The sequence below is a fragment of the Mytilus trossulus genome, chromosome 2 (genome assembly GCF_036588685.1).
Source record: "Mytilus trossulus isolate FHL-02 chromosome 2, PNRI_Mtr1.1.1.hap1, whole genome shotgun sequence".
NCBI classification, from domain to species: domain Eukaryota; kingdom Metazoa; phylum Mollusca; class Bivalvia; order Mytilida; family Mytilidae; genus Mytilus; species Mytilus trossulus.
In genome coordinates, this window is record NC_086374.1 from 51,854,774 (window position 1) to 51,869,712 (window position 14,939).

The following is a 14,939-nucleotide window of genomic DNA, read 5'->3' on the forward strand; positions in this document are numbered from 1 at the left end:
CATCTGTATATAACATTTATTTTACTAAAAATTCTGAACCCTTTCTGTAGTATCTTGTAATGAGCCAAACACATTTGATAGCTTTTACATGTAACTAAACAACCGCCTGTGTGTTAATTTGCCCCAGTAAAACCCACGACAAATTTCGTGTCAAAGAAAATAAAACAAAAGACTTTAATTAATATATTTTACCTGAAGTATACTTTGGTCTAGATAAATATTCGCCATTCATGTATTTTGTCACGACTTTACTCAAGGATACTAAATTAACAGGACTTGTTATAAAACAACCTTGCATGCATATCTTACATAATGTTATAAGCAAAATCATGAGTTGTCGTTTTATCAATCATTAGTTTTGACTTAGTTTTTGCTGTTATATTGAGAAATGTTTTAGGTGTTGGTCCTCTCTTTTATTTGTTTGTGGTTAAAGACGCGTTGTGAGTGAGTATAGTGATATAATGTCATGAATACATTTAGGTCGACTTTTAGTTACCAGAGGCTACTTAGTTCTCGACAATTACAAAAGCTGTCAACTCATTGAGGACATTGCCCAATAAAGCATTTGTAATATACCGCTGTTCGAAATTCATAAATAGATTGAGAAAAAAACAAATCTGGGTTACAAACTGAGGGAAACACATCAAATATAAGAGGAGAAATACGACACAACAGAAACACAATACTAAAATGTAAAACACACAAAAAAACGCGTCTATTTTAAGTTACAAATGCGTTGCAGGTTTTTTTTTAAATTTATTACTTGGAAGATAAAAATAGTAATCCTCATTTACGTCTTATTTCAATAATTAAGAAGGCAAAACAAACATATTTTATGATCTGTTTAACTTTTAGATTTTTTGTTCGCTTTTCTCGTTTGTTTTATTTTTCATTGCATTCATTTTAAAATTCTTTGTATAACTATTTCCAGTCTCATGTATGGTCATAATCTGAATTGAATTCAATGTTAGTTTTTAATAACTGACCCTTTGATACAAAGAACTTGTTTGTGAAGCTGTTTTCGAATTCAATATAATCTTAATTCATTCTAAATGTACAAGAGTATCACCAAAATACAGAGATATGTCTCGCCTTAAAGTAAATTTTAATATTAAAGTTCATTATTTTATCATGTATGCCATGCAAAACATACAAAGTCAATGAAACATGTCTTAACGTTCAAGATAATATTCTTGGTAATCCTTAAACAAAAGCGTACCAAAATGCATTGATTTATCATTTTTTTTTGGTGATATTCTTTCAAATGGCCAAAAAACATGTTTTCCGTGTGCAGTGCACTAAGTGTGACCTTTCTCGTAAAAATCCGATGATCGAAATACGCATGGGTTTTTCATTGAAATAAACTTTTATATTATTGAACATGTTATACACGTGCTCAGTATCCACGCGTCTTTGTTGGTTGTTTACCATATGGTGAAAATCAGTAAAATAAGGCTTCAAAACACGACAATTAATTAATAAGCTGTCATATTTTCACATCATTACAGACGAGCCGAATTGTTTTTACGATTATACGATTGATTACTTCTTGCACATAAGACCAGGTAAATGATATATACATGCATTGGTGGAAGAATTGAATAAACATATTTTTTCTCGTTTCATATGACTTTAACCATTAAGACACACGAAAGTATGGTACACGTTAAGCATCAATTTTTAGTACTATCTGCCAAACTTTCAAATAGTTCAGTATTCCGGCATTAACACTTTAAACAATATATACACGTCTCCTCGCCTTTATTTACATTCGTCCCTGATGGATAACGATAAAGATATAACAAGATTTGAGTTAAGTTGTGAAACTAATACGTTTGGTATTTTTCTCATCTTCTCGGTGTAATTTCAGTTTACACCATCGAGCAAATTGACTTGAATCATTTGAAAAGAATGAAAACAGTTGTTCTCCAATTCTGCTACGTGCTCTTTTGACAACTTCCTGAGGTTCATATACATTGTATTCCTTGGAATACGTTATCACAAACATTGAACCATCCAATGGTATCGGTAGTGGATCTTCTTGTATTGTTCGATGCTTCCAAAAACCACAAAACGCATAGTGCGCTATTTTACACCGAACCTCCTTTTCTGTAGTTTCGATTATTTCTAATACGACAGCACAGTGCCACAAATTATAATAGCTATACATTATAATTTCTCCAATTTGAACATGATTTTTATTCTGAATTTTTGTTTTCTCTGCACAAAGTAATTGTTTATTTCTTTCGTAACATGTTTCACAGAGCATGCCACTCTTAAATTCTTTTTCATTTCGTTGATTTTCGTCGCTTATTCCTCGAAATCCGTTTCTAAAAAACATTTTCACAATCATGCCGACTTTTCTCACTTGCAAACTTAATTTTTGACCGGTAACGCACCAGGTAGCAAAATGCTCACAGTTATTTACAAAAAGATCATACACAAATTCACCTTTTCCCCCTTCGGCATCTGCATCTGCTTCAGCAATGGCTCTTTTTATTATCTCCTCTGGATGAAAGTGTTTAATAGTATTCTGGTATACATAAATCATGACTTTACTTTTTGTAAGATCTACTTCTTCTTTCATCTTTCTTAACTTTGCTTTATTGCCAAATGGATGGAAGCTAGCCATGAAAGCCTTAGTTGCCGTATTTGTTGCATGAACCAATTCAAGACATACTTTAGTTTCATCCGCTTCATTTATTGGATACTTGTGAACTACTATAGCGTGATGGTCGTATATTCTACCTGCAAAGATAATATGGTCCCCTGCATAAATGTCGTTCCATGAAAGAGCTGGAATTGGCGTTATGCATTGTATGCATGTTTCTGAAGTCTCGCATTCGTTTTTGTTTGTTTCTATCGGTGCTGATTCTTGGTTTGTCGTAGTTGTAATGTGTTGTTTACGGAAACTTGATCTAACAGTGCCGGACGATGGTGATCGTTGAAAGAAACTTGGATTAAACTTTTCCAGCCGTCTTGTTATTTCATCTTTATTCTCTTCGTTGCTGTCAAAATATATTAATATTCAAAATGTTAAATGAAAACCATAAGAAAGCATAAGCAAATGGCGTATATCATTAGTGAGAAAATTAGCAAAACCAAAGAACTAGTAATGAGCAATTTGAAACAATTATTCCTTTGGTAGATTAAAACGAGGTCTGTATCACTAAAACACAACTAATTAAACATTTGATATCAACTCAATTGTTTAATTTAGAACTTCAAACATCCAGGGATTTTAATATTTCTTTCAGCTCACATAAACTACTTTGTTTGAAATAATATACAACAGTTTGATGGCTATCGTTAATACTTCTTCCGTGAGTTTTGAAAAGAGGCCAATCGAACAATTTGGCATCACGAATCAAAACAAAATATTTTCGGTTACAAAGTGTGAATGAATTTTCATCTCTTTGACAACGTAATGCTGTATAATGATTTGAATGAGAGAAATGGAATTTTTCAGAAATTATCTTTTTCCTTAGATTTTCTTTTGACTGCTTAGGAAATTATGGCACACTCAAAAGTTCAAACGAATAATAAAAAATATCATTTTCCATACTTGGTACCGATTTATTAACTTTATATGATATCTTGAAATTGAATACATATATCTATAATCGGGCTTCTACTATCAACCATGTTTATATCCAGGTAATACATATAGTATGTACACATTTGACCCATATTTTATTTTATGAACACATAGTGTTTAATAAAAGTTACGTTTGAAGTGTTTTTCCCTTACCACCAGCATATAAAATAGATGTTTACTTCTTGTAATATTTCTCGTTAAGTCTGAGTGAAAAATCTCTTTACTTCGTTTTTCGAACAGTATTTGTAAGATTTATATTTTGATACCTTCCACGATTTGTGTTGTGAAATATTCAAGAATAATCTTCGTCCCTGTATAGTCTTCAACAGAAGGAAGTACAAAAACCAATTATAAAGCGGAAATTGGTTAAATACTTACTAAAAGTTCCTATATAGAACAACAAAAGTAATTAAAATGAAAAAATGTCACATATCTTACCTCATTTTCCTTAATCATGTTAATATTTTATGTTGATAATGTGTATATAAAATTAGTCTGTATGACCTTTACCTTAGCCGTATTTGGCACAACTTTTTGGAATTTTGGATCCTCAATGCTCTTCAACTTTGTATTTGTTTGGTTTATAACTATTTCGATATGAGCGTCACTGATGAGTCTTATGTAGACGAAACGCGCGTCTGGCGTAACAAATTATAATCCTGGTACCTTTGATAACTAATTACCATGAACTATATATATATACACACACACAGCTTACTTATATATATAGACTTACAATCTGTTATCTGTTCCTTTTGACTGAGTTATGAATTGGTTAAATAAGTGAGTGGAGGAAAAATTGTACAAAAGATGATTAAGAACCCTATAACATCTGCAAACCACAGGCGCGGCTTTAAGCAATGTTATTTAAAACAAAACTCGTTGATTTTAGGATAAAAGCAGAACATTTGAAATGAGTATAAAGTTCAACGTTCCAATCTAAACAAATAAGGGGTTATTAATTAGTGACATGAACAATTATTCTTATGTTAAATGCATGTATTGAAGCGTTTTTCCATTACTAATTTTAAAAAAGAGAGAGATTTGAATGTCCGAATGTATTATGGGTAGACATATTCTAGTTATTTTGATTTACAGTCATCTCCCTTCCGCCACTAAATGCCCATTAAAAGAATAGATTTTGGTCAAAATGAATATGAGCAAAAGCTATACCAAAAGAAAATTTGCACAGTCTTTTTCTAATTTTGTAGCAAAACTATCTTGTTTGGTGAAGCTGTTACTCATATCTAAATATTAAAGATTGTGAGTAGATTGTGAGTAAAGTTCTTTTGATCGATAATGTCACCTGCCTTTTTTGTTATCTTTGAATTGGGTTGAGTATCGATCTGATCGATCCAGTTCTTTCCATCCAAAACTTTGAATAGTTTGCTTCTATGTTGGTTTGACATATCACTGTTCCAGGTTAAGAGAGGTTTGAACGCTAACGAGTATTATTAATCCTCTCTATTATTTACATGCTTGGTTCAAGCCAGAAGATTGAAATCAAGTTGATGTCATTGGTTTCTGTAGGGGATAATTATTGCTATATTCTTATTGTTATAGCATATGTAAGACCGTTGTTATTCTTATTTAAATTGTTTTAAAATCTGTTTTCATTATGTAGGGGACATTATTAAATGCATATGCTTTGATCATTGTAACATATATAAGGTGCGCTCTAATATGTTCACATTTTTCTCTTTGATCTTAAATGGATGATTGTCTTATTGGCTTTCCTAATTGAATATTCGTAAATATATTGTTGATACTCTGACAAATAATATGTAAATAATATGTAAAATATGTTTAACCATCACTCCAAACGAGATATGTATCTGTATCTTACACATAATAAGACTGTTAACAAGGCAATACTAGTCATTAACTCATATTTTTTAAACTTTGAACTAAACAACCTTCTGTGTTAAATATTGTCCCAGTAAAATCCCAAGAAAAAGCTTGTGTCATTGAAAATAAAACAAAAGACTTTTTAATTAAAAGAATTTACATGCTCTATGTATTTTGTCTATATCTATATTCGTCATTTATTATATCTCTAACAATCACAAGGACAGAAAACAATAGTATTTAAACGTTATATAAGTTCAGTCGTGCATTATATAACTTGCATAGTCATAGTTATGTAGCGAGTTCGTGTATTATCGGCTTATACTTCATTACCGGACTGTTTTATTAAAATGTGTTGCGTTGTTTTGTCGATTCTTTGTTTGTTTGTGAGACATATATTTTTGTGTATGGTTTTTGATGGCATTCAAAAATAAAGGTATCAAATGCAAACTAAGAATTTTTATTAATTCCAAGTTTGTTTGATCTCGACTGCTAAATTGTCATGCAAATATAACACATCTAATGCATAAGGTAGGTTCTGAATAGTTAATTCTAATATGACGTGCTTCTTTCGCTTTTTGAATAAACCCATGCTCTTAATCCAATAAAATTGGTTTGCACATGCGTATATTGACTACTGCAGAATAATGAATTTTATCAAATTGGCATGCATTTTATATATTTCATTTACTTAAAACACTTCCAAACTCTTAAATTGAATGATGCCCATGTTGTAACTATTTCATTTATTATGACTGTTATATGTTGCAATTCAAAATTGACATATTTGACCTTGTTACGACAACCGTGCATGCTGGCTGTTCAAAACTCCTCCCGTTGAAAAATCATATTGCCAGTCGTTTGTTTGTGTACAAACAAAAAATGAAGGTTCATGGAAGAGCCTACACAAACCTTCTACTCTTATACACATCGAACATAGAAGTAACCTTAATTGCCCTAATCAGATTCGAAATAATTGATGCAAGATATACTTTATAGTAGTTTTAACATGGGTAGACAGTATATTCGTGTTATTTAAGCTCTAACTATCACTCGGGCAAAAATAATCACGAATATAATGCCTACGCATGTTAAAACTACAATAAAGTGTGGCTTGCATCAATTATTTCTTAATCAACATGAAGACAAAATACGGTGTGAGCTGTCAGAGGAGCCTATCTTGAATGAAGAAAGAAAATTTATTTTACAAAATATAAAGCTCATTTCAAAATTATAGCAATGAACTTGTAACTAGCCTTCAAATATACGTCTTAAAATAGAGCATCGAATTTAAGTTTTTTTTTAGCTATAATCTCGTGCCAACATCAGGTGAAATAAGCCCGGCCAGTATGATTGTTTCTAGGTCACGTTCGGTAAATGATTATTTGTTTTTACACATCCTTAGCTTTGAAATGTTTTGGTTTTGTCGTTCCTGGTGGATGTGATTTTAGAGGAGAGGGCGTCGGACTCAAAAGTGTCATTTTCATTAACTGATTTGGGATTGCAAAATAGGGACCTCAGAGTTGGTGAATCATCGAGATTAAAAAGACTGCAATTTAAAAAAAATGTATATAGGAAGATAGGTTGAAATAACATTTTGAAGTAAACGAACCTCGGAAAACAATGTGCTGCGGTGATTCTTTTTGGTACCAGATACTGTGGATTCATTTATTTTCGTGGGTATCAATTTTCGTGGTTTGAGGAAAATTTACATATTCGTGGATATTTAATTTCGTGGTTTTAACAAAGTCTGCACTTAATCCTTTAGAAAATTTGTTATTCGTTGAACATTTGAATTCGTGGTTCTCCTGTACCCACGAAATCCACGAACATTCGTATCCAACGAATATTAATGAATCCACAGTATTCCACTCGTACATCATCAATCATTTGCTTACACGGCCAAATTCTACCAGGCCATGCATGACTGCTTATGGATTTTTATTTCATTATTACAGACAGCCAAAGGAACGCCTCGGCAGCACGAATACCATTCTTTTTCAAGACTTCATCACAATATTCTGAATTTAAGAAATTATCCATTGCTTTTCGCTATAACTGATCAATATTTAACAACAGGAAGACGCATTCCTTTAAATAACAGAACATTAATGCTACCCTTTTTGAATATTTTTCGTCTTCAAACATGACATTTGATATCAAACGAAGTATACATGTATATTGAATAGCTACCTTACTTTCAGAAACATATACTTATGTTAATCTACTTACGCTTCGGGGGCACATGCGATCACACCAGGTTTTGGGTTGTGGTTGGGTTTTTTTTAAAATTTTATGTTCCCTTTGTTTTGTTTTGTATAATGTTTGTATTTTGGCCTTGCGTTCGTTTTGTGTTTTTTGTCCATGGCGTCGTTAATTTATGTTTGATTTATGTCCTTAATTTTCCCTTTAGTATCGTTATCCTCTCTTTTATCCATGCACATTTTAGGTCAAACATTATTGTTCAAGTTGAAAGTAAAAGAACTCAATAATACAAACTGACAAATTAAATTAAAAAACAAGCTAACAAAAATCAAATCAACAAAACAAAACATAAAGCACAAAACATAAAACATAAAACATACAAAAACTAGTTTGAGTTAAAGAAATAGAACATTTTTTTTTGTTATTGATTGTGCAATCGACAAAAAAACTGAACATTCTTCATTAACATGAAATTGAATGTAGAAAATTCTAGCTTAAATCTGCTCAGAAATAAATGGAGTCAAAGTGTAAAACAATTGACTGTTAAAGAAAGGTTAAACATCGTAATAGAACTTTAACAAAATGAGATTGTCAGATTGTTCTATATAAATCCCTATTCAACATACATGTATAACCATGAAAAGACAGAACAGTCGAAGATATGATTATGAACAGTTGACCAGCTGATCAAAATTTATTGATATAGGTCAGGTTAATTCATTCACTGTTACAAATTACTGATCATTGAAAAAAGAATAAACTAACAAAAATTCTCAATTTCAGTTACACTTTTACATACTAAGAGACCTTTTTTTCAGTATGTCTAATGTGTTTTTCAAGAGACAATTTCCAAAACTAGTTTGCATTGTATGTAATTCACTCTTTCTTAATTCATTAACTGTGGACTCATATATTTGACAATGCTGATAGTGTAAAAGTACCTGACAATTACTATGATTTGCTAAAAATTCCTTGCATGTCGTGCTTTAAATTCCAACAACTCATTTATTTGTACGTAATATTTGATTTTGAATTACTTATATACTTGACTCTTTATATATCAGATACTTCTTTCTCGTAATATCTATTACCAGTCAATACAACGTCAACTGACCAATACCCTCGTAACTTTTTTGTTTATTGGTAACTTTTGGTTTATCATCCAAGATCAAAAGGGTAGTATTTAGAACTTAACACTAGTATAAATATTAGATCAACAGATCAGCTTTTTTTTACTTAAATCAGACAAAGCAATATGCATTATAAGTTACGGTTATTTAACTGTGACAAAGACGTTCTTTCAGAAACCACATGCATGATATTTAAGACTAGATCATTTTATGCGTTATTAATTGAATGCGATGTTCAAAACGTGTAGCCATATAGAGTTAAGAAATTGAAACCAAATTTTCAAAAGACCACTCCAAGTATTTTACAAAATACAAATCTTTCTATATCTATGAACTAGATTACAGATACTATTAAATAGGTACACCAAGGTCGAATGTATACTTATTTGTAACGCAACAGACAGTCAAATGTGCAGATATTGCATAAAAAGGGATTGAGAATAACAGAAACGTAGAAAGAGCAACATAAAGAGAGAGACAAGTTATTATATATGCATGTTTATTAAGTGGAAACGGGAACACTTTTAAGTTACTTTTTAAAATAAAAAAGATTACCGGACTACAGTGAATTTGTTTTCATTTTTTATATCAGCATATACATAGCAGAAACACAAAAAATACCGAACGCGGAGGAAAATTCAAAACGGAAAGTCCCTAATCAAATGACAAAATCAAAAGCTCAAACACATAAGCAGTTAAGAAATTCACGGTCAGTGCATACGATACAGATTCAAGGGAGGTTATGACGTTGCTAACGTAAAATATCGCGACGTTAACTGGGACATATTTTAAAAAGGATTATACATAGTGTGTGATACGTAGTGCATTTTGATTTTGAGACGTGATTACCGTCTTAGGTTATAAAAAAAATCGCGAAAAAGTCGACAGATTTAATGTTTTTAATGTTTTTATTCTTTATTTAAAAAAATAGTGTTTCCCTTTCATGTTCTATACAAATACATAGACATAAAGTTAAGAACCGTTTATTACAGGACTTTATTACAATAAGGGTCAAATATTCAAAAGTAAATCTAGTGCAGATTTTATTCACCATACGTGACTTTATTTGACTAACATAATCATGATAATATAATGAAAGGTGTGAACAAAAATTACTTTTAATAATTTAATCATTAGAATAAACCATGTCAATTTTGGAATATCGATGTTCAATTTACACATTTCGATAATGGTATTCAAAGATCTAGTTGTTGTACTACGAAAATGTTTTGCTAGTAAGTTGAAACACATTAATATCGAATCAGTCAACATATTCTTGATGTTGGCTGTAAAACTTGTATTGTCAATTTAAGTTGTTCAATCTCAGCACCCTGTTTTATATGCTTATAAAATACATCAAATAACATAATTAGAAACCTAATCTTGTTTCTTTTTAGTTTTTAGAAATTCTACTACACCAAATGCGCATTTCGACAATAAAAGTCTTTCAGTGATTTTGCAGCTCAGAATCATTCAGTATATGTAATATGTAAATAATAAGGATGTTTATCCCAGGCAGGAAACCTTTGCTGTATTAGGCACAACTTTTCGGAACTTTTGGTCATCAATGCTCTTCAACTTTGTACATGTTTTGGCTTTCGAACTTTTTTTTTTATCTAAGCGTCATTGGTTAGTCTTTGGTAGACGAAGCGCGCGTCTGGTGTATTAAGTTGTAAACCTGGTACCTCTTGATTGCTACTATTCGTGTGTTTCTCTGTCTTATATGTTCATCCATTTATTTACATTGTATTCCATGTAAGGTTGTTATATTAAACACAGTCATAAAAGCGGGAGGTTTAAGGCTAGCCACAAAACCATGTTCAACCCACCATTTTTTTCTAAAATATCCTGTACCAAGTCAGGAACAGGACAATTGTTATATTATAGTTCGTTTCTGTGTGTGTTACATTGTAGTGTTGTGTTTCTCTTGTGTCGTAGTTCTCCTCTTGTATTTGATGTGTTTCCAGAAGTTTTAGTTTGTAACCTGGATTTGTTTTTTCTCTCAATCGATTTAAGAATTTCTGACAGGGGTATACTACTGCTGCCTTTATTTATGTAAAAAAAACCCAGGTACAACGTACGGTTAAAAAACTGATAAAAAACTAAAACAAAATCTTAAAGGTTCCACGGCTACTTTTGCTGATATATGGCAGACTCAACAAAAATGAGGAAAAAATCAATAAATATATTACTCTCGATACTATCTTTTGATTGTAAGAAATTACTTACCTTTTGTTAAAGTTTGGTAAAAATCAAGGATATTTTATGCATCTCATAAATGTTTTAAAAACTTTAACTGCAGACTGAATATAATGTTAACTGGAAGAAAAACTAAGTCCACTAAGTAAAATACTGATAAACAGGTACAAAAGTTCAACAAAATTTCCTTCTTGATACTAGCTTTTCATCATAAACAAGCATTTGTCCAACTTGTTTGGTACAAATCCAGGATAGTTTAAGAAATTTATTTAAATTTCAAAACCTTTAGCCACAGAGTGAATATTTGTGGACGCCGCCAACGACGACGACGCCGACGCCGACACCGACAGAATGGTGAATCGCTGTGTATTTCCCCCCACTAAAGTCGAATGCTCGACAAAAAGAGCTATTAACCCAAACTCGGCCAATGAATTTTTAAATATCTTAACTTTTATAATTTTCCTTATTCCATAACAGCATATTTTTATCAAAAAATATTCGAATGTTCGTGCCAGTACATGAGTCTAACAAAATTAATGTTCAACATTGAAATGTAAAAAAAACCAGCTGATTTCTCTTACCAAGGTATAGCAGAAGTAAATCCCGTCGATAATCATAGTTCTAAAGCCTATTGGTTCCATTTATATTGTATTTTTCGGTATTAACTCTGATTTTGAAATAGGTTTTTGTTACATAACTTAACATGTGTTTCTGTTTGTTAAAACTTTTTAAATAGACCTGCATCCTATAGATACTTTTGCATTGTATAAACTAAGGATTTTTCTTGATAACATTTATTTCACTAACAAAAGTTCTAAAACTTTCTGTAGTTGCTAGTAATGAGCCAAAAAACATTTGATAGCTTTAAACTAAACAACCGTCTGTTTGTGAATTTGTCCTAGTAAAATCCCAAGACAAATTTCGTGTCAATGAAAATAAAACAATAGACTTTAATTAAAATAGTTTACATGCTGTATACTTTGGTCTAGAAAAAAATTTGCCATTCATGTATTTTGTCACGTCTTTACTCATGGATAGTAAATAAAAGGATTTAAATAATATAAATAATCTGGCATGCATAGTTTTCTCATTTGAATTGTTTTACATTGTCATTTTGGGGGCTTTTATAGCTGACTACTATGCGGTATGGGCTTTGTTCATTGTTGAAGTCCGTATAGACACAGGCCCATAGCCAGGTATTCCCACAGGGGGTGGACTCACGAACTCAACTTTAAAAGTCACAATTCGAACAGAACATTGACTTTAACAGTGCTTATTTGTTTCCAAGGGGGGTTGAGAAAACTATGCATGCCAATCTGGCTACGGGTATGAGTTACCAATAGTTGTTTATTTCTGTATCATTTTGATACCTTGTGGAGATTTGTCTCATTTGCAATCATACTACATCTTCTTTTTATATATATATGTACGAGTCTAAATTGAAAACTACGTTCAAACCTATGATTGCGTTGGATAAAAACCGCAATTTTTATACGTTTGCATGTGAAACAAGTTTCGTTGTAGAAGGGTCTAAAAACAGCACAATCAACATTTTCCAAAAGACCAAAAAAAGTGAAAAAGTATATTTAAACAAAACACATTTGACTAACAGGTCGAACAACTGATGTTTTTTAACCCTGCTGACTGCCATTGGCGATTGCCAAATAAAATTGATCACAAGATGTTACAAAATGGATTTTAATATAAATTTAATACTAAACAGAAAACCAATTTTAACTATATATATATCTTACATAATTCTATTTTATTCTTCGTTATTATTGTCTGTTGTATTGAGTTTGGTTAACCGTTTGGTGTTTATCCTCTCTTTGATTTGTTAGTGTTTAAGGACATACAATACAGTTACAGGGAAGGTAATGACGTTGCTAACGTAAATTGTTATTTTCGCGACGTCAAACTAAAAAAGAAAAGGAGGTATAGCGAAAGATTAAACTTTTTTTTTCTAAATGAGTGTCATTAATACTAATGTCAAACATTGCATGCGTATACAAGACAAGAACAGATATATGATTATCTTGACTTAATTAGAATTTCAAAGTGGGTGATTAAAGACCGTAAATTAGATCTTCCACTGAAAAAATGAACACATCACTCATGGGCTGATGCGGTGGCTCTATCAATGTTAAGTAGTGTGCTTTCTCACGACACATCATATAATTTATCAATCTAACCCGTGCATGATTCTAATTGATACATTTTGCTAATGGCCCACATTAGCACGGATCTAAATCTGCGGTTCATTTGAAAAAAAGCGTTCTGAGATTGAAGAACCCAGAAATGTTAAATCTTAAACAAAAATTATAAGAATATGAAAATTGTCTTTTGCTATAAAAGATCGCTTTGTTACAATTTGGAAGACACGTTCTTCTATGATCAAATAAAAGCAACAGTAGTTCAAACGTCATAAATCGATTGAGGGAAAACAAATCAGGGTTACAAAATAAAACCAAGGGAAACACATAACTATAAGAGGAAAACAACAAAATAACAGAACACTAAAGTGCAACAAAAAAAAAACAAGAATGCAACACACATAAAATCGAACTTTTAGATAACATATGCAATATTCCTAAATTGGTACAGGACATTTTAAGAAAAAAAATGGTTGGTTGAACCCGTTTTTTTAGCTAGCAAAACCTCCACGCTGTTTGGCAATTATGAAAATACCGCTAAAATGACAACAAAAACAGTAATGGTACCAATTCGTTGAATACATTTGTTTTCCTTAAAAAATAACAAAGAACTCGATATATCATTTATCGCTTATCTGATGCGTGATACCAAATGGCAAAATAAAACTAACAAAATTTCAAATCCATAGAAACAAAACGTACAAAATTAAAGTCGACTTTTAGTCCAAAACCACTTAGTTCTACAATAACGAAAGCTGTTAACTCATTTAAGGAATTCCCCAAACGCGTCTATTCTTAGTAACAAATGCATTGCAATTTTTTTTTAATTGATGGAAAAAAGCAACCCTTATTGACGTCTTACTTTAATTATTCAAAAGGCGAAAAAAATTTATACTATCTGTTTACTTTAAGATTCTCTGTTCGCTTTCCCAATTGTTTAAGAGTTTTCATTGCATTTATTGTTACAACTACTTTCAAAACTATTTGAAAATATCAAGTTTTATGTATGGTCGATAATCGGAATTGAATTTTAAGATAGCTTTCAATTACTGACCCTTTGATACGAAGAACTTAAAGCTATTTACGAAATTAATATAATGCAAATGGATAAGAGTATCACAAATATACAGATCTATGTCTCGCCTTGATTTTAATTCAAATACTTGCAGTCAAATTCATTTTTGTATAATGTATGCTATACAAAACAATCAAGGTCAATGAAACATGACTGAAGATTCCGGAAAAAATAATATTCGAAAAATTGGATATGCCAATCCTAAAACAACAGCGTACCAGGCTTTTGATTTAATACGCCGAACGCGCGATTCGTCTTCATAATCCTCATCAGTGACGCTCATAAAAAAAAGGTTGTAAAACCAACCAAGTACAAAGTTGAAGAGCATTGAGTACCAAAAATTCCAAAAAGTTGTAACAAATGTACATTGGTTTATCGTTATTGATATTCTTTCAAATGATCAAATCACGAAACACCGCTGACAGAATAAGCAACCATTAATCTCGCCTTCGCGACTGCTTCGGCGCAAAAAAACCAAACTTGCAAATAATAAGAAACAAAAATTTGAACTTTTAAGTTCAATTATTTTTTGTGATGAAGTTTCGTCAACATTTAAACATGGCCATGGTATCAAAGGGCACACGATTACAAGCTTTCTGGGAATTGCATATATCTTGTCATGCATTGTTAACCAACAAGAGTAACACAGAATTCCAAAAAATATCAATCAATGATCAACATCCCTAATTCTTAACCTTTTACAAACGTCTCAGTCAAGTCAATAAGAAGAT

The 14,939-nt window shown here is 31.4% G+C and overlaps 1 protein-coding gene across 1 annotated transcript; it reads right to left on the minus strand.

Annotated features, from left to right (window-relative positions):
* Positions 1-1,204: 1,204 nt before the first annotated feature.
* On the minus strand, positions 1,205-4,104 carry LOC134707532 (uncharacterized). The gene is made up of 2 exons (XM_063567373.1): positions 4,037-4,104; positions 1,205-3,008 (listed from the first exon to the last, which is right to left on the minus strand). Exons 1-2 carry the CDS (start codon positions 4,039-4,041, stop codon positions 1,814-1,816), a joined length of 1,200 nt encoding a protein of 399 aa, XP_063423443.1. The 5' UTR covers positions 4,042-4,104; the 3' UTR covers positions 1,205-1,813.
* Positions 4,105-14,939: the final 10,835 nt, after the last annotated feature.